Source organism: Spodoptera frugiperda, chromosome 6 (assembly GCF_023101765.2).
Source record: "Spodoptera frugiperda isolate SF20-4 chromosome 6, AGI-APGP_CSIRO_Sfru_2.0, whole genome shotgun sequence".
Taxonomy (NCBI): domain Eukaryota; kingdom Metazoa; phylum Arthropoda; class Insecta; order Lepidoptera; family Noctuidae; genus Spodoptera; species Spodoptera frugiperda.
This window is the reverse complement of record NC_064217.1, coordinates 9,824,118-9,844,393: the sequence shown is the minus strand read 5'-3', so window position 1 is coordinate 9,844,393 and position 20,276 is coordinate 9,824,118. Positions and strand designations below refer to the sequence as shown.

Sequence of the window (20,276 nt, the reverse complement as noted above, 5' to 3'; positions counted from 1 at the left end):
CATATCTATCTAGGCTGCGAACGGCCAACAAAGACGGGCTACTGCTTGAAACAAAAGTTGGAAGGGGCTGATTTTTAGTCAGTAAAGGTCTGATATTGACTCTCGCTTCACACAAGGCGGGAGAAGTCATTTTATGATGACATGGAAGCGCCACACTTTGCATGTAATGTACACATGTATATGACCATAAACCGCATTATTTGGTTCGTATTCAATACAAATTAGTGTTGTTTTAAGTTGCGGTTTCCGGTCCGGTCGTCCAAGAAATATCACTGGGAATTTCTAAACTCCATCCTTATGTTTAAGGAAATGTGGCGTGGGTCTTGTACACAATGTATTCTACCTTAACACAATGAGATTCCTATTGTACTTCATGTGCAAACACTAACTTTACCTTACTTAATTTTTTTTACACTTTTTGTAAATTTAAACAATGGTGAACTTAATGCCAATCTGGCATTTTCGAACAGTCAACAGTAAAAGATTGAGTTACTGTTAAAATCTTTTAACATAAATAATTGTAACTATATCCATACTTAACACACAATACATGTAATAAATATTACAATATATACGTCCTATACATCCACATTTCAAACCACCATGATACAGCTGTACATACTCCTTTGACAACACTAAATATAATCTAATTTAACAAATCCACACTTTACAATGCGTTGTACTTAACAGACCTACAGATCATTATGTCAGCAGGCACACTTGTCAATCAACGAAATCAGATGTTTATGAATTCAATACTACTATGGTCAATTACCAAAAATATCGAGACCATTCTTGATCAACAACCATTGGAAAACACAATCGAATCGAAGTACCACAATAGTTCATTGATAGAGGATTATCGACAATAACTTCAATAGCCAGGCCCTTCACACAAACCCCGAAATAATCGAAGTTTCCGTAAATATAAACACGTAAATAAATGACGCGCGTATTATGCGCCTTATTGCGTAAGACAATAAGTACTTGTGCGCGGTTATCATTCGTTTAGTCTGTGAACTTTCACCACGAGGTGACGGACAACAGTTAGTCAGTGACATCGGTTACTAGTGTCCACGTACCAGTGAAGTTTAAATTAATAACATCGGTCAATAATCTACTAAAACCGTACCAATCAATACTAAAATAATTTATTAAAATTTCGTCGTTCTAATCTAAAGTTAAAAGTTAATATTTTCGCGTCAAAATATGTGTGTTCAATATTTGTAATTCAGCACAGTGTCAAGATAAAGTGTGTATAATATATATTTTGTTTGTAAATAATTGCATGTGGGCAGAGTTCACGCGTACCGTTAGCTGGTAAATTAATTTGCTGATCTATGTTTGTGATATATAATGTGTGACAATGTTTATTTTTGTAACGCTTTTGAACTATGTTTTCTAAATCCGATGTGAATTAGTGAATTTTAAGTCACAGTAAATAATGACAGGGATAGGTCCACTTTTGTGTATGTTATTAACTTTAATGATATATAGAAAAAAATCTCACTTAATATTCCGCAAAAAATATGATATTTGAAACTTATATTCTTATACTTCATCTAACTCCATACTAACTATCAAAATGCTATATAGAACGTTATAATATAGGTACATTATAATTTCCCACAGCAAAAATTCCCAACTCTTCGAGTAAACACAGAATTATCGAAGCGTTACTGCTCAACCGGTCTCTCTTTCCTTCCTAATTACTTTCGTTAATTAATTTCAATTGTTGAGCGACACTTTTTGCTGATCGTTTTCAATTACAGTTTTATAAAAAGCTAATTCTAATCAGACGCCCTATTCAGGTCTACAGATAGTACTGGCTTCTGCCAGTGGCGTCGAGATACAAGATAATTCATGTGTTATTTTAGACTAGAATCTATCTTTGTGGCTTTGATCCTGTTCAGTAGTTTGTTCGTGAGAGAGTAACAAACATACATACATCCACACGATACATCCTAACAAACAATCACATTTCTAATATTATTAGTAGCATTAGACAAATCCACTGCCTTTCCCTGCTACTTCTAAACACACAAGACACAAGTGCATTCGAAAACTCTATTGATATTTGAGTGCAGTGGCATGCGCGTGCGCCTGTGTTTCCGTATTGCGTGACGTGTGTACCAGTGTTTATTTAGAAGACAATTGGCATACCTTCGCGTCGCAGTAACAACAAAAACAAATTATATTTCGTGTCTCTTGTATATCCGGAACTACTGGGCCGATTTGAAAAATTATTTTTGTGTTGGATAGTCCATTTATCAAGGAAAGTTATAGGCTATAGGACATCACGCTACGATCAAAAAGAGCCGATCAGGGCGGGTGAAACCGCACGGAAGTAGCTAGTGGCGTAATAAAGGACATGGCTAAACCAAAGTATGGACGTCGTAACCCGTACAAATAAATATTGTATAAATATGGTACCTAGCAATAAATAAAGTCGCATAATTAAAAATTGATATTTTGTAATTAAGAAGGTCCAGAAACTTGGCATATCTGCGCAATCCTGAAAATAAAGTAGCGTTCCTACGTCAAACAACGTTACAAAAACTTCAAACTACAACACATTGCTGTGAACTTTTACCAAGGCGTTTTGATGTACCTGAGCCGAAAGTTATTTATATATGAGGTAGATAGGTAAACAATTCTGCTTATACTAGATAATGAACACAAAGTAACCAAGGACAGACACAAAATATATAGTAAGATTGTGCAATCTTATACAAAATATATATTTTGTGTTTGTGTCGATCAAAACATTTACAATTATTTCGCTTCAGAAAAAAGTCATTATATTACCGTTATTAAAAATTGATGTTCGTTTAATTATTTCGATTTGATTTTCGGGGAAACTAATGTCCTAATAATAGCTTGCAGTACCTACTTCCGTGTTGTCATGTCAAACCACAACAGAAAAAAATCAATTATGAAACTTATTTTTTGTGAATTTTTGTTCACCAAGTTATAAGAATTAGTTAAACACAAAATAATTCATAAGTGAATATTTAAATGATACGGGTGAGCGTGAAATACGTATTCTTGTTATTATGCCTGGGTCAGTCATTTAGCCATCTCCTTTGATCCAAAAACTTTGCACTGTTATTTTTTGGTATAAAGTTTCTGTCTAAAACTTAGATCGATCCAGTGTTTTTAATTAAAAACCGTAATTCGTTTGGGTCGCACGGGTCAGCACACTTGACAAAGACAGTATTTTTACTAACTGACTTGACTAAAGTACGTCATAGCAGGATAATTATTTTAAACGGTCTTCCTGGCAAACTTTGCCTTGCAAAGTGAAATAATATCGTACAAGAATGTCCTGTACTTATGGTCCAAAGTTGGCACTGGCTCGGCCCAATGTTACTCGCTACTAAAAATGCACAGCACCACTTACAGACACTTCAAGTCTCGTAAAATTGAACTCTTCTTAACTTTAATATCATTTTACCGTTCTATCGACGAATTTTAATGTGTTTCAGTAATATTCTAACTACCTATATCTTTATTTAAAATCGAAGTATATTTGCAGTTCATTATCACTCATTATCACGTTAAATACATAAAATATGTACTTATATCACAGAAAACAATTAATATTTGTTCAGTACGGGCATTGAACCTCTGTCGCGTTACGTAGTAGTCTGCCACTTAGCGACTGCATCATCCTTGCATAAACCTACTATATAGATTTTATTCATAACCTCACTTAAGAAAACCAATTTAGAAATGCAGACACTACTAACAGTTAGTTTGACGTAGGTACTAGATAGGTGACACCTCAAACTTATTTCCAGGAAACACGCAATACAGTCAGTACTCACTAGTACTAGTCACATTTAACTATGACTAACTTAACGTGTAGTAATTGGGACAGCCCCTCCCCTCTCATTAATCACATACTCGTACCTAAGACAGTAACAACCAAGTCATTGCATGCTTCGTACTTCAAGCCAGTAAATAGAACAAGATCGTCTCGACACTCGACAATAGTTCACTTCACGTGAAGTATAGAAGCAGTGTAGCAGTGATATAACTCTCGATATTTCATCCTCTCACACGTAACATTTTCCAACAAATCCCTCGATTTTCCTTCTAACTTTAAAATAAGAAAAGCAGACGGTATCAGCCACTTATCTCTGGCAATTCGTTTGCGAGTACGCGCAGTTTTTCCGCGCGACTTAAGGCTCCATTGACTACAATTGCTCTCAACTGGAAGCCGAAAGGGTGAACATTGGGAACAAATAGGTCACTGTGCCGCACTCTGTCTCCTTACACAATTACTTAGTGGATTACTGCCGACACAGACTCCCAACACCAGGCGAATACAAACAACGAGATCGAATTTATTGTTACTAATCACTTTAAAATTTGGTTTTGTGTACCGTTTTGAATATCAGTCGTTACTGTCTTTCTATTTTATTAAAATATTTAAACTGTTAAGTAAATTATCACACGATGCTAATGTGTACAATATAACACAATGCGTTGCAATTTTATATCTCAAACATTTCAGCAAATTCATTTAACTCTAAATTCTCAGTGATCAGTGAATCTAATGTTAATTAATAAAAAGTATTTAGTTTAATAGTAATATAGGAACTAATATACATGTGTGTGCTTACATAAATAATAATAAAAAGACTAATTAAAGTGTGTACATGTGTGTGTAAAGGAAAGTGGAAAGTATTGGATCGTTATAAACTGATATTCTTCAATAAACATTAGGAAACGAAAATGATGCGGTGAGTACTTAATCATAGTTTTTAACTACCTATCAATATAATTGACTTAACAAGTCTCGTAAGACCTACATATGTAGCTTCCTTACTGGTAACATAATGATTATTATATCGGATCTTGTTACAGGTAAATTAGAGATAATATACCTACTTATTATCATGATCGCTTCCACCAACTATGAACCTTAAACCATGTCTTAATTAGTCAAGAGAGTTAAGCGTTACTTAGCATTAGAGAGCACCTAAACTAACCTTTTAGGTGTTACTTATAGTTACTTTATTGAAAACCAAAATGTCATGAAGCTATCCTATCTTACCTTAAGGGTTCCTTGAAATATAAGAGAGATTGTTGAAAATAGGCATCAAGTACTTAACAATTCCTTCGAACCACGAGTACCTACAGTTCATTGGAACTAAAATAAACAATATCTAGTTCTCGATTGCCTCAGAAACGAAGACCATTGTTCCAGCATCCAGTACTCTCACATTTATAATAGCCATTTGAATTCCAATTTATAAACATAAATACTTTAAGTTATAGAGGGCGGGAGCATCGGTAGCATTTCATATTTTAATTAAGGCCAGCTGGCAAAGTACTCGTAGCTTCGGTCTCGATACTAAGAGGAGACTGGGGGCTGATTTATTATGACATAGGTTGGGAAATGAGCTGATGAACAACTTGATGTTAAGCATTTAGAGGTGCATAGACACTCACAACATCAGACGAGCCCTATCGTCATTGGGCCTTCGGTAATAAGTATTACTCACACGGCAAAACAAAACACAAATGTTGTATGACACCGGTTTTCTGTGAGGCCGTGGTGTCACTCCGGTCGAGCCAGATTGTCTCACGAGTTTATTGTCATAGTCTAGTTCATCAGTCATTTGTGGCGATCGGTTCATCCATCGCCAAATAAATGATTTATCTTTCTTCCTTTCTTGCCTTCTTTGACTACAATCAATAATAGTCCTCTATAACAACCAACCCTTGAGATAGTAAGCCCCGGTCTCCCCAACCTGACATAGGTACATTGTACAGAATGTACAGCCAAAGTATTACGTTCACAGAGCGGTCGTCCTCATCACGCTGGCCGTCTCCGGCTGCGCGCTGGCCGTTCAAAGCGAAGCTCCTCATGGTAAGCACTGCTCCGCTAATTACTGGGAACTATGCTCGCCGTTACTTGCACTACTAATTAACTTACCGCCTCTTCTGGTATGATTTTGTTAAACATTTTTCTTGAAATATTGCTTTAGACATGCCTTATGCAGACACAGTAGGTAATTCTTTAGCTTCTCTTTACACATACATTGTACGGTTGTATCTAATCATTCTACAAGCATGTCAATTAATACTATACCTACCTATAGTTAGTTTTCTAATATGCTGGTCCTTATTCCTCAGGGTACATAGTGAACAAGGCTGCCGGTAAAGCATACAAAGTGATGTACCAAGCACAGACCTGGGCGCGTGCGAAGGTGGAATGTGAAACAAATGGCGCCTCGCTGGCTGTGCCCAAATCACAGGTAACTACTACATACATAAGTAAACAGTATGTACTCGTATGTCTAGAACTGACAAGTTGAAATCCCACATGCACAGCCGTGTTCCTTCTAGGAAGACTGAAATAAAACAGCACGTACGACGCGACGAACACAAACTCTCGCACAAACGAATACTTGCCACAGTTACTTACCTATCTTCGTCGAGTGTGAAGAAAACACTTTTACTTACTTTCCCTGTCGTTCGTGATTAATAATTCAAAAGTAAAATAAAGCTGAGGCCGCGTCCCGAGTACGGCCCGCCAGGGAGGGAGTCACAAACTCAGCGCAACTTCACTGTAAGCAGGAAAAAGTTAAGTGACAGCTAGAACGAGAAGCAATCCAAGTTTGCGCGCTCCGAGGCTGCGAGCAGTTTTAAGAAATAACTTACAATGAGTACAATGGCGGCACTGCAGCATTAAACGGTCGACTCGCTACTTGAGGACGGCTGCCGAAGTGCCGATACTCCTCACTCCAGTGACGGATTAAGCTTACTCAAGGCCCCGTAACAAATCCTATTGAGGAGCCGAAAATCTTCTAGGTTTCATAAAAAATATTCTAAAATAGAGACTATGGTTCTACAGATCTCCCTTTAACAAGAATTCTTATTACAGAACTTGTAAATACCACTTCAACAACAATGCTAATTTGGTTCCAAGCTTAGTAAATTAAAACAATTTTGCTCTTTGTTCGTGTGATGCAAAATTACTTATATGTTACGAGCCTGCCGTAATACATACCATTATATTTCCAAAAAGGCATGCGTGTTGTATTCTGTGGTCAGTATGTGTCTTTAAAGACCGACCGAGTAGAAACGTATGTCATAAGTAACCAGAATCAGTTTAAAGTCAGTATTTTACATGGCAGGACTATCATCTGCCCTAAATAGTGGTACTAACTAGTTTTAGACCTGAATAACTAGATATCGTAATTCGCCAGGACGAGTTCAAGTTCCTGCAGAAGCTGGTGCGAGGCATGTACTACCCGAACATCGTGGGTTCCTGGTACAAGCTGCTGGTGTGGCTCGGCATCAGCAACCTCGACGACTACACCGTCTGGAAGAATATAGACGGTAGGCATTGATTTACTTCAAATACTGAGTTCGATACATGTGGCCTATCGAGTAAACGTAGCTTTGGGTATATTGGTTGTGACATCTCCTTTTATTTAATTACGTTGTCCCATGTAAATCATGTAATAGGAGGTCAGCCTATTGCCTAACTAGTAATTATTAAACAAAGTCAAAATCATTTATTTCAATTAGACCAAGAACGCACTTTAAACATCAAATAAGACTTTTTTTTCAAATCTGAATATTACTTCGAAGCTCCACCAATGAGTCAATCAAATGCGACTAGGAAGTTTTTTGTAGTTACTGAATACAACAAACTAAATACAACTCCTACTTGTATATTCAAAACTTATTTGAATTCCAGGTGAGAACATCAACACAACAGGATTCAGCAAGTGGGCCAGTAACTACGTCGCTTTCAGGTAAATACAGTGCAAAATAAATATTAAGTTTATTCTACATTACAACTAGGTACTAAACTTAATACGAGTATCTTCATCACAAGGTAAAAATGTAGTTTCTAAGATTTTTAAGTTTTAATCACAAGTGATTTAGGATAAAGGAATTCAATCATGAGGAAAGCTGGGCTTATTATAATTTCTAAAGATTCGAACATTGCTCAGCATCGGGTACTTATAGGAAATAGAGCACCTATGTTGTTATGATTGGAGGTTTGAACTGCCAATCTGTGTCCCTCAGCAACGACCCCACGGAGCCCCACTGCGCCGGGATGGACGCCGTGAACCACGGGCTGCGGGACTACTGGTGCCACCTCCGGCAGCCCTACATCTGCCAGATACAGGTCGACCCCGTCGGCCCCCCCAACTATAACAACCTGAACGAGGAAACAGAACATCTTAACCACTGAAACATTTTGTTTTTATGTTAAATGTTGTTATTTATAAGACCAAATTGTATAATTAATATGTTTACGAGTTTTATTTGATATCCTGTTTGTTTTATAATTTAAATAATTAAAACTATGGAACAATCAGAATCACCTATGGTGAACTATTAAAAGACCAACTAACAAACCAGTTTTTTATGGTATACCTAAGTTGATAAACGAGCAGACGGATCACCTAATCACACCCGCAATATGAAAGAAGTTACAAGTGCGTTGCCGTTCTTTTGGGGATTAGGAATTTAAGAGTTGTTGGGGAATTAGGGATTGGAAAAATTGGGTAATTGGGCCTCCGGTAACCTCAATCACAACACAAAGCACAACGTAAGCGTTGTTTCACGTCGGTTTTCTGTGAGGCCGTGGTATCACTCCGGTCGAGTCGGCCCATTGGTGCCGAAGCATGGCTCTCCCACACTTAACCAGTTATCATGTCTGGTACAAAATACGGAAAACTTGTAATATGTGTATATCTGTATTTTATGCTCTGTTTAAATATAAACTCATATACATATGTATTTGTGTTCGTACAAGTTAATCATGACAGCACGATGACATTAAATAAACTTTGCACAAACAGACAGCAAGACAGCAGTCGTTAAACCATTCCATATCCAATAAACTTCAGCACGTTTTATTTCATGGTAATATTATGAAAAGGTCACCAGAGATATAAAACCGCGCCGTTTCGTACGTAGGTGTCAGACGTGCTACCTATACTTAGGTATCAAGTAGGAATCACTTAGGAGTAGGACTGACGTCGGAGGGATTATGTTAAAAATCCAATATAAATGTTAAAGTGAAATATTCGCGAGATGGGCCCAATAAAACTTGGGTGGATTACGACAGAAGTTTTTAATTTAATCCTAAATGTATGAGAAATAAAAGCTTAGCGGCAGTGCCTGCGTATTGTTTTATTCATTTGCCTGTCACGCCGCCATCTTCCAATAACAACAGCTTTGGACAACATGACAGTTTTATTGGTATTTTGTGTTTCATTCAAGTCAAGTGTTATGGTGTAGTGGGTGCTATGGGTTCAGAACATGGAATGTTGCAAAAATAATGTTTCAGGTCCATCGGTTGTTACCACAAACGTGAAGTTCCGACAAACGTCGAACAAAAAAGGCGGGATATTCACTTAATCTGCCTTTTACAGCCATCTAAAATATATTCCACCCTCTAGCTAGCCGATAAGTAAATTGTTTGTACCACCCGTTACTTTTCCAGTTATTAATACAGTTAGTTAAATTAATTAATAAAGAAACTACCCTCAACAATGCGATTAGAAAAATACAAAAAAGGAATTTCCAGCCATATCCAGAACGGAGCTGCGGACAACCTAGCGGGTTTACCAGGGCTCCGGCTCGAAAGGCAGGAGAAGGAACGGGGTGGTTTTTAGTCAGTAAGAGTCTGACACTCCCTCTCGCCTCGCCCAAGGCGAGAAAAGTCATTGGATGATTTTCCCCCATCAAAAAAAAAAAAAAAAAAAAAGCCATATCCAGAAAGTTATTTTTTTAATGAATTCATACTTTAAAACACTCGATTTCCTAGTAAACATTAGGCCCTGAATTTTTTTTTTCAAATACAATTATTCTTTACTGCCATCTATCGCTTAATTGCTAAAACTCTATAGTTACCCCTATTCTTTTGATGACCCAGTTGGTTTTTCTTACTCTCCACTAGATGGCGCCACTACCAGCTTTATAAGAAAAAAATATATTTATGTACAATAAAATTTCTGTAACCATTAAAATATTTAATTAGCATTGATAATATTTTATTTACTGTATAATAAGTATTTTTATTTCTTTTGTCTACATAATTAGGTCACGATCTTGTGAGCAACACTATGTTATGATTGTCATTTGTCAAAAATAGTCAAAATGTTATCAGAGAGGTTATGAAATAAATTTGAACATTTCTTTTTTGTTTTGTTGGAAACATTGTTAATTAAATTAGTTGTTACTGGTAAACGAAATATTATCTGCAGCAAAAGGTAACTAATTAACTTCCACAAATAAAATTGGCTACAAACATTGAAAAAGTGCACATTTTAAGTAATAGTTTTTTGTTTTTAGATGAATTTCTTGCGTAGAGGTTTATCGCTGCTTTCCATCGGTATCAAGGCGCAATGTAAACAATTACCAGGTAATTATAACTCTAACTATACCTAATAATATTTTAAAATTAAGTTTTATTTAGTAACCAAATCTAACTAGAATTCTTACATTATAACCTACTATACTATAAGAAAACAAATCGCTAAGGTTTATTTATCATTAGCTCTAATTGTATGAATGAATATAATAAACTAACATTATTAAAAAGAATTAAACCATATCTCTATACTTTGGGGGCAGTTCGGTGATTGCAGCTTAGTTACTAAAATTTAAGTAGATATTACTACTACCTATCCTATAGACATAATGTTTGTTAAAAATGATCAATTAAAATTAATTTATATCAATAGGGCTTGTAGCTTATGAAAATTGAAATAAATTTTACTAATATTATAAATGTGAGTGTTTGTGTGTTTGTTTGTTACACAATCACATGAAAACAGCTGAAGTGATTGAGATGAAATTTGGAACAGGGGTAGATCATTGTCTGGAGTCACAGCTTTTTAGGGTTCTGTAGCCAAATAGCAAAAAAACTGAACACTTATATATTTGTCATGTCTGTCTGTTCGTCTACGAGTATATGTCACAGCCATTAATTTCCAAAATAGTCAGGCCTACATAGTTGAAACTTTGTAGGTTGATGAATTCTGGTAACGGCTATTCGAATTTCTAATAAAAATTAATAAATTTAAAAATCAAACGGACTCCATACATGGAACTGATTAATTTTTTTCAGCTAACCTATGTGTAATGGGTGTCTATGAATAGGACTTTAAAAAAACATTAAGGTTCCTAAAGCCATTTTGTATCAAAAAAAAAAAATATTTGTTTGAAAGATAGATGCTGCGAAAGTGGAAAAATGAGTCTGCCCCTATAACTTTTAAAATAAAAGAGGGAAAAAACTAAAAAAAAACAGTTTAAACCCCTTTTTTTACTTAGCAAAATCTTTCAAAGCAACATACTAACTTCTAATTTTAGTTAACGTAGTACTTAGTAGTATCTACTTCAATCCCAATTTACTTACTTTTGGCCATCTGGCTTAGGTTGTTTATATCTTATCACGGTGATCACACTCTCGAATTCTATTGCGGTAACATGACACCTAAACAAATACCATTATACAAGTAGGTATATAGGAAATCACGCTAACTGTCAAGTATAGCGGACTATCGACATCTGCATCACAGTGCAGCTGCGAGTGACCGCAGGCAAAACTCAACCCAATTACTGAGCACACAACTAGTATATTTGCATGATCCGCCGGAGTACAATAATATTTGCAAGGGTTTTGTCGCGCGCCTGTCATTTGGAACCCTTCCGCGTGGACACGGATTAAGTCCCCTGGGATCGGTGCGGTTCGCAGAAACAAAGATATTGTGTTACGTTTCGGGAACATAACTGTACTTTTGTTTCTGACTGTTTGAGTTAGTGATTATATTCATATTGTTGGCTGAATACCTAAGATTCGCAGCTCTCTGTAACACCATACACTACTCATGTTAGTATTGAACGAGGTTGAACCTAATACACTCTACTACTTATTCTGCCAACGACACACGCGAAGGGTTGCAATGAGTCAGCAGCTCCCGCGCTGACCGCGCCACCGGCCGGTCCCTGCCGCCGGCCGCTCCATTCACACTTGCCTGCATTGTACCGCTGTCATGTGCTTGCGTGACTTGATGTTTCTATTTACTCAACTCTCTGATTCTATCGCTTTCAAATTTGACTGAAATTGTGTGAAATAGTAAGGTGACAATATATTTTATGGGATCTTGGGATGAGTGGAGTACCGCCTACTTGTCTTGTTCACAAAATATGTAGGCGGTACTCAACTAGGTGAATCGGTTTTGCGGAAACCGATAGAATTAAAGAGTCGACTAACGGCGCGTTCCAATAAACTACCGATCGGTAAATTTGCTTACGAGCCGTAGAATTTTGACATAAGCTCCATACAAAATGTGTCAAAATTCTACGGCTCGTAAGCAAATCTACCGATCCGTAGTTTATTGGAATGCGCCGTAAATAGATTTGTTTCCTGTCTTTAAAGAGTAACTGGCAGAAAATACCTTGTCTGCTGCTAATCATAGACATTAATGTAGGTAGACCGACGGCCGTTTTCACCAACTACCCCCAAACCATACTTAAACTAAACATCTCACTCGTGATTGCCTCGCTTAGCACTTACTTTATCGAATATCAGCTCGTATTGATTCGAGTCGAGCGTCTCCCGGAATCTCGGAAGTTTTCACCGACAACCCGTAGTGTACCTAATAATTTTTCGTTTCGAGATTACATTATTCCTTTCGAAAACTAATTTTACTTCCTCAAATATGCATACTAGGTGCCTTCTTAAATAAATGTAAAGATAACATCGGAGTGTTGTGATGTATTCTCGTCTCCTACAATATCAAGATATTGAATATTTATAACAAACACATAACTGAAGCCAATCATAACAGATCCTTCTGAGAAAAATATGTATTTGGTATGAAAAGCAAACAGACGCTGCGCAGTAGTCGCGGGGGATTAGCGCCTGATACATTCCTGTTATTTGTTACAACTGAGCTTCTTTGTCGAGTGGATGAATGACAATTGCGAAAGGCTTGGGAGGCGCACAATGGCCGCGGTCCCGTACTTATTGTCATTTGCCAGTTTTGGGATAGAATTGTGTTACCTTCTTAATCTTCAGATGTCGACAATCTTTATCTTGTGGGATACTAAATCCTTAGATATGTAGATTGCTAATTTACCTGATCAGTACCAGGTAGCTAGGTAAATTAATAAACAGTCGCAGACGGGTAAAAACTGGCAACGCATTCGTAACTCTTCTGATATTACGGGTGTCCTTGGGCATGCGCATTTGAATTGCTTACAATCAGGTGATCTGTCTGCTTACAATCAGGTGATTTGTAAGGTCCCAAAATTATCTAGCTGTAATATCACAGTGGTACTTTCTGATAAAATTTGTCAAGCTCTGGAACAAAATGTTTTTGCAGAGCCTACGTTTGTGTCGCGCACAATGTGAGAATGTCTCTCTCCGTCCAGAATGTTGCACATTTCGCAGATCGTTATCTCCAGCAGTTATTAATGCAACACAAATATGATGTATGACAGCTTAATCTTTGGATGTCGAGGATCTTAATCTTGTGGGACACGAAACACTAGATTCGTAATCTACCTTATCATTTTTAGCTGGGTCGATAAATTTTTGATTGCTTGCGATTAGACGATCCTATTGCAATTATGCAGGGCTAACAAGTTATTTAGCTGAAAGCTGTGACGCCTGTCTTGTTCTTACAATGTGAGAATGTCTCTCTCCGTCCAAAATGTTGCACATTTCGCAGATAGTTATCTCCAGCAGTTATGAATGCAACACAAATATGATGTACTACGGTTCCCGGAACGTGACGCTGGTCGCCAACTCTTGCCCATTGTCTGCGGTCCCCGGTTTTTGCGTGGTCTCCGCGATTGTAGCGAGAGTCATGCTGTCAATAGAAATCGTTTTAAGTCTGTGTCCGTCATCTGTGGACAATGCCCACTATTAGCGGATTATAATCCGCAAAAAGAGCAGGTACTGTCGTGTGACGGGCTGTGGCCCAAGTAATGCGATGTTGTGACTGCGGCTTGTAAACCGTCCGATCTGTGGGTCGAGAGATTGAGTGGAAGTCTTGCTTGTTCCAATGTTTACTGTGATATTAGAGATTTAAAAATACTTTTTTCGATGAAACATTCAAATAATACTTTATGATGTGGGAATGTGTGATACGATTTGAGTAAAGTTGCTCCCCGCTAGTCGCTGCCGCCTGTGTCTTGTGTCGCGATATTTGCTTGCATTAGCAGATGCAAGGTTGTCAATGCTCGTCATCGTCCCACGGGATCTGTCGATGATCCAAACAATAACAGTCCGGAGCTGACCAATACGTGGCCAGTGTTCAGGGAGTCACTTGCTTGTTGCGTTTGTTATCCTAAGCTCTGCACAAATACTACCAATTTCTGACCCTTTGGCTTCCCAGAAAGAACACAATTAATGCAAAATGTGTTCACAGAATGCTCACGATTATATTCGTCCAGTGACTTCAATTAAAAATTCTCACTTTGCCTTTGTATGAATAATAGAAGCAAAAGGATTTAAGCATTCCATTCTTGGTTACAAAATGTATTTTTGTTGCATTAATATATGTACTGCTAATATATTTGAGAACCAAAACCATGCTATACTATACGAAGGAAAATTCTCAGAGCCTTTGTAAATATGTCAATAGTTGGATATGATTGCTTCATTGCACATATGTTATACAAAGTACCGATGTACCGTTTGCTGGTTCTGTATCCACTCCGGGTTCCCACATGTGGCCACAAACTCTTCCTGTACAAAGCGCACAAACTGGCCAGCTACATTGACATGTCAATCACACCCCACCGCACCACCAAACCACACTGATGTGCATCGAATCGCAAGCCTCCACAATGCCCACAATTGACACAATGTGTTACGGGAACACCTCGAAACCTTCATCAATACCCAAATAACTGTTTTATTTGAGCCCTTTCAGCGGATTAAGCAGCGATGAAGGTTTTGCACTCTTATACTGAGCACGTAGAACTCAAAATCAATTAGCAGTAATTTCGTGTTACCATAGTTTTGTAGCAAACATTCTTTGAAAATATAATCCGGTAGAACAATGTGTCCCTTCAGCACCTGCTTTTTATAGTGCACCCTTTCGGTCCGTAACGGTACGCAAAGATAAGAAGGGTCGATGGATGGCCGTTGTTGCATTGTTTCTATTGTGCATGTTGTTTTACATGGCACGTGCGTTTAGGTTCGATCGTTTGGCTTATTATTAACCTTTAAGCTGCTACCTTTTACCTGTGTTTTATAAGAAGTTGTATCTGTATATTTTTACTAGCTTCTGTCAGCGGCTTCGGCTACGTTACCGTGTAATAATCTACCCCTGTCCCTATTTTCACCACAATTCCTTCAGCCGTTTTGACGTGATTAAGTAACAAACAAACTCACAAGCTCACAAACTTTCGCATTTATTGTATACTAGCGACTTCCGCGCGGTTTCACCCGCTCTGCTCGGCTCCTATTGGTCATAGCGTGATGTTTTATAGCCTATAACCTTCCTCGATAAATGCACTATTCAACACAAAAAGAATTATTCAAATCGGACCAGTAGTTCCGGAGATTAGCGTGTTCAAACAAACTCTTTAGCTTTATAATATTAGTATAGTATATAAGTAAGATCAGTAAGATTTATGGCAGCATTGGTATGAATAATATTAACGTTTATTTATATTGTGTACAATGCTATTACTAACGTTACACCCGTGTAGTTCCAGCGCTCCTCGCGCCGGCAGCCGCGGCACCGCCGGCAGCGTTCCAGCCTCTGGGCATACTCTCCAGAGCAATGGCTTCGCTCAACCAGATGCATAGAACAGGACCTCACATTAAATTGAGGAAGTCTAGGAATCCGCTCAATGGAAACCCTTTCGCTAAGGTACCTAGTACTTCGATATATCATTTTATACACAACCCACGTGTGCAAACAAACATGTAAATAAAACATGCAATGCATTAGTAATTTTGTAATGCTTTTGATATTTCATTGTGATACCTTTTACCAAATCTTTTAAATTCCAAAAATTCCAAGAGATATAAAACCGTTTTAACCTCACTTTAAAGACTGATCGAACATAATTGTATTAGCATAGCTAGAATGTTCTGTGATGCAAATAGCATAACTTGCCAATTGCAGGGAGTAGTGCTGAAGACCCTGATAAAGAAACCAAAGAAGCCGAACTCTGCCAACCGCAAGTGCGTGCTGGTGCGGCTGTCCAACGGCAAGGAGATGGTGGCGTACGTGCCCGGCATCGGACACAACCTGCAGGAGCACAACATCGTGCTCGTCAGGGTCGGCAGGTCGGTACCCAAGACACTACTCACGCTACAACTAGCTACTTCCGCTCTGTTCCTATTGATAGTAACGTCATGTTTTATACTTTAAATACCCTTCCTCGATCGATGAGCTACCCAGTACAAAATAATTTATTAAATTCAAACCAGTGGTTAACAGGGCCTAGTTTGAGTTCTTTTTTACGATAACGCGATTGTAACGTTACCTCAATTAACCCTCTGATCAGTTGGTTAAGTTTAAACAGGCCAATCAGAACGTCAAAAACGTGTCGATCGCGTTAACGTAAAACAAACTCACACGAGGTTCTCCGAAGATTAGAGCGTTCAAACAAACTCTTCAGCTTACCATATTTTAATCAGCTTTATATTAGTATAGATAAATATAGATATTTATACTTAATATATTCGTCCGTGTTGCAGGTTAAAGGACTGTCCCGGAGTGAAGCTGAAGTGTGTGCGCGGCAAGTACGACCTGCCGCACGTGATCAAACAGAAAGTGTAGTTGCGACCTAGTCTAGTGCCCTTAGTTCAATACAATATATTACTTGATACCTTACATGTGCTGCCGTTTCATTTGCAATGTGTGTATGGTTCATTGACATGGGCGCTCACTCTCAAAGTGGCTGTGGACTTAGTGTAAGTTACAGTCAACTAATAAAACACCAGTCCAAAGACAGTTTTTAGAGCGATCATCTTTTTATAGGGATATACGTCTCTAGTTGTTACCTTACACTAAATAAGGGAATTCAAATCCTACAATATTAATCATGTCTTTTTATACAACCAATAAATACGCTACAAGATTGTACTTTTACGGTCTATTGTTCTACGACTTAGGTATTTCTTATCTCTAGAAAATCTAGACAATAACGAAGTAAAACAAGAACAGGCCAAGTATAGTAAAGTAAGAATAAGGATCTACCTGTGCACACGCCTGTTTGATCTTTAGGCAATAAACGGCGTACGTGTGTTATGATAATTACGTTGTTAATCGTTAGGTTCTTGTCCTCATAGTGATTTAGTAGAGACTTCAAGACAAATAGATAATTAATTATTATGTTATCGGCTTATTCACGTAACTGTTTGACGAGGAACTCGACTAGTTTCAAGCCATGCTAGAGGCTCATGTTTATGAGCAGCATTCCGTGACACTGACATTAACGTCGTGTCATCGTTAAACAGTTGCATATGTAAGCGATAACATAATATTTAATTTTGAATGTCTTAAGAAAGTTATAATTAAACAAAATATACATAGATAATTATGATAATTATAACTATAAAATTCAATACCTTTTTTTAAAAAAACAATATTTTTTTTGTGATTCATCATCTTTATTGTAAGGTAAGAAGTTAATGGAGGTGAAGAAAAATATAAATTTATTTGACAACATGTTTTTATTCAGTCTTATTTAGCAAAATTTACAATAATTAACAATTTGTATGAACTACTTAGATCTTATACAAAAATAAATTCTTTACAATAAAAAATTGCACGTCAATAATGTCTTACAAGTTACAACCATTTCATGGCATCCGTTATATATCTATTCATGCAACGCAATATTGCACATCGTTCAGGAACATTGTGTATCACAGTGTGTGTGTGCTAGTGTACTAGCACAGAGCGTGGTGGCAGCGGCTGCAGGCGCGCGCCCCCGCCGACCGCTGCAGCGCCGCCAGCCGCCGCTTCAGGTACGACACCTGCAGCGAGAGCTGTATCTCGCGCAGCTTCCGTCGGTCGCGGCTCTGCTTCGCCGCCGCGTTGTTCTTCTCGCGGTTGCGGCGGTAGGCGTCGTCCTCCGCCGCGGCGCCGGTGTGCGCCTGCGACCGCACGGTACGACGCATGTGCGGATTGTTGCCAATTAACGCGCCGCCGTTTCTAGCCGCCATGGCAGACATGGCAGCCTCAGCGTAACGTTGGAAATCTGGATCATCAGCCAGATCATCTTTTATCTCGGCAGTCGAGCTCTTCGGTGCAGAGACGGCGGCAGGTGGAGCAGGCAGGGGTGACGGTGATGGCGCACTGGAAGATTGGTAGCCTGAGCTCATGCTACCACTCGGCGACACCAAGAAGACACTCCTGTTCGCCGCGGCCTCGAGCATCGGCAGCGGCACGTACCCCGGGTATAGTGGATACGTCGGGAACGTTGAATATGTCGTCGATACAGGAACAGGTACAGATTGTGGCACCTGTGTCACTGTCAAGTCCATCGGGACTTCTGTTGTCTTAATTTCGTCTAAAAGGTATGGCCTCCAGAGAGACATGGTTGCGTGTCAAGGACTGCTACCGACAGACTGAGGATTGTCGACCGCGGGGTGCTTGCAGTTATATAGCGGGCGGCGGCGGGCGGGCGCGGGGCGGGGGCGGGGGCGGGGGCGTGGTCCAGCGCATACTAGCGGGGCTGCAGGGAAGCAGGGTGAAGCGAGCAAAGTCCGTCCTGTAAGGCTAGAAATTTGTAGGATGATGATTTATAACACGCTAAGGCCAAAAGTCACGACCTGCCAGTTATCTGCCCTGCACATGATCATCTTTTATAAATAGTTTCTCCAGTTTCTCATGGGCTCGTTTTGTATGATCTTTTTGGACATTAAACGGTCTGTTTATACCGGTTTATACACCCTGAAATTACGTGCTATGTAGGCTGAATGATTGGCGCAGTGGTGGGTGACCGGCTGCTGTGCAACATAACAACTGTATTTGCACACACACTTAGGCATTATAACAATATAATAGTTTTGTTTCTTACTCGCTACTTCCGCGCGGTTTCACCTGCTCTGCTTGGCTCCTATTCATCATAGTGTGATGTTTTATAGCCTAGCCTTCCTCGATATGCACTATTCAACACAAAAAGAATTATTCAAATCGGACCAGTAGTTCCGGAGATTAGCGCGTTCAAACAAACAAACTCTTCAGCTTTATAATATTAGTATAGATTCAGATCTATTGATCTTATTACAATTGTTACTGTATAACGTAATGGCGTAAGATATAAGCTGTTTATATGTAAAGGGGTTTGGGTAAAGTTGGCGTCGTTTTGAAGTTGAGCGGCCAGTAATGAAACTTAAATATTATGAAAGAACAGAATACAGCGATCAAAAGCTATTATGGCCATATTTCTCTAAACCATATCGGAACTGAGATATTTGGTTTTATATTGGTCATTGAAATCGAAGAAGTTATTAAATGTTATTGCACTCTTTTGGGTGTCTGCCATATTTTTTTAGGAATGCTAAATAAAATAATTCAAATACAGTGACGTAGATGAATCGAACGGACCCCCAATGTCTTTTATCTATGGGCCGATGGTGTGTAGTAACAGTAACAGCTCGTCCCTTACTGTTGTGTGTTACCTTTTACGCTTCTAATCTCTCGTGGACTTGTGGATAATTATAACGACTTAGCATTTCATTGGACATTTCATTGACATTTCATTGACTGACCCAGCATACAAAAAAAAAAAAAAAAAAATTAACGGTGCATTTTGTATCTATTGCCGACGCAGCTTAAATCGTGTTGGCGGCACTCGTCGTAGATCGTATAATTTGACAGGCTGCTGTTCGCATATAATGTCCATTATATGGTACATGGGATGGGGCAGATATCAAAATAATCTGACTCCGCCGGCACAATTTTTAGATACCATTATTCGACATGACATTGAGAACGAAATGGACGAAGAGAGTTAATATGTAAATGTGTTTTTTTAAAATCATGTAATAAATGCAATAAGGTATAATACTGTATTTTTATTATTTCCTAGGGCCCAATACTAACGTCACATTAGACAGACGAGAGGTCGAGAAACAGTAAAGCCAATAACTAATATCAATCTTCTAATAATATACAATAACTAAGATTTTTTTCACACAGGACGGTATTTGAAGTATTTATAGAGACTACATTTTTAAATTCTTCAAACTCAAATATCTCAGCTTTGATATAACTTAGGATAAAAATAATTGAACATATATGTGT

General features: G+C 38.3%; 3 protein-coding genes across 10 annotated transcripts; 2 read left to right on the top strand and 1 right to left on the bottom strand.

Annotated features, from left to right (window-relative positions):
• The first annotated feature begins 1,003 nt into the window (after positions 1–1,003).
• LOC118267787 (C-type lectin lectoxin-Lio2-like) lies at positions 1,004–8,288 on the top strand. 8 transcript variants are annotated; one of them, XM_050694331.1, is made up of 7 exons: positions 1,004–1,252; positions 4,598–4,751; positions 5,817–5,884; positions 6,151–6,272; positions 7,227–7,359; positions 7,724–7,781; positions 8,059–8,288. In XM_050694331.1, exons 2-7 carry the CDS (start codon positions 4,744–4,746, stop codon positions 8,225–8,227), a joined length of 558 nt encoding a protein of 185 aa, XP_050550288.1. In that variant the 5' UTR covers positions 1,004–1,252; positions 4,598–4,743; the 3' UTR covers positions 8,228–8,288. The 8 variants fall into 8 exon arrangements, with proteins under 8 accessions (XP_050550288.1, XP_050550287.1, XP_050550284.1 ...); XM_050694330.1 differs by having other exon boundaries at positions 4,590–4,751; XM_050694327.1 differs by having other exon boundaries at positions 4,550–4,751.
• A 1,805-nt stretch (positions 8,289–10,093) lies between these two features.
• On the top strand, positions 10,094–16,853 carry LOC118267556 (40S ribosomal protein S12, mitochondrial). The gene is made up of 5 exons (XM_035581618.2): positions 10,094–10,256; positions 10,339–10,408; positions 15,718–15,881; positions 16,140–16,303; positions 16,718–16,853. The coding sequence occupies exons 2-5, from the start codon at positions 10,339–10,341 to the stop codon at positions 16,797–16,799; spliced, it is 480 nt and encodes a 159-aa protein (XP_035437511.2). The 5' UTR covers positions 10,094–10,256; the 3' UTR covers positions 16,800–16,853.
• A 1,061-nt stretch (positions 16,854–17,914) lies between these two features.
• LOC118267935 (transcription factor VBP-like) lies at positions 17,915–18,599 on the bottom strand. The gene has a single exon (XM_035582193.2). The coding sequence runs from the start codon at positions 18,563–18,565 to the stop codon at positions 17,915–17,917; it is 651 nt and encodes a 216-aa protein (XP_035438086.2). The 5' UTR covers positions 18,566–18,599.
• Positions 18,600–20,276: the final 1,677 nt, after the last annotated feature.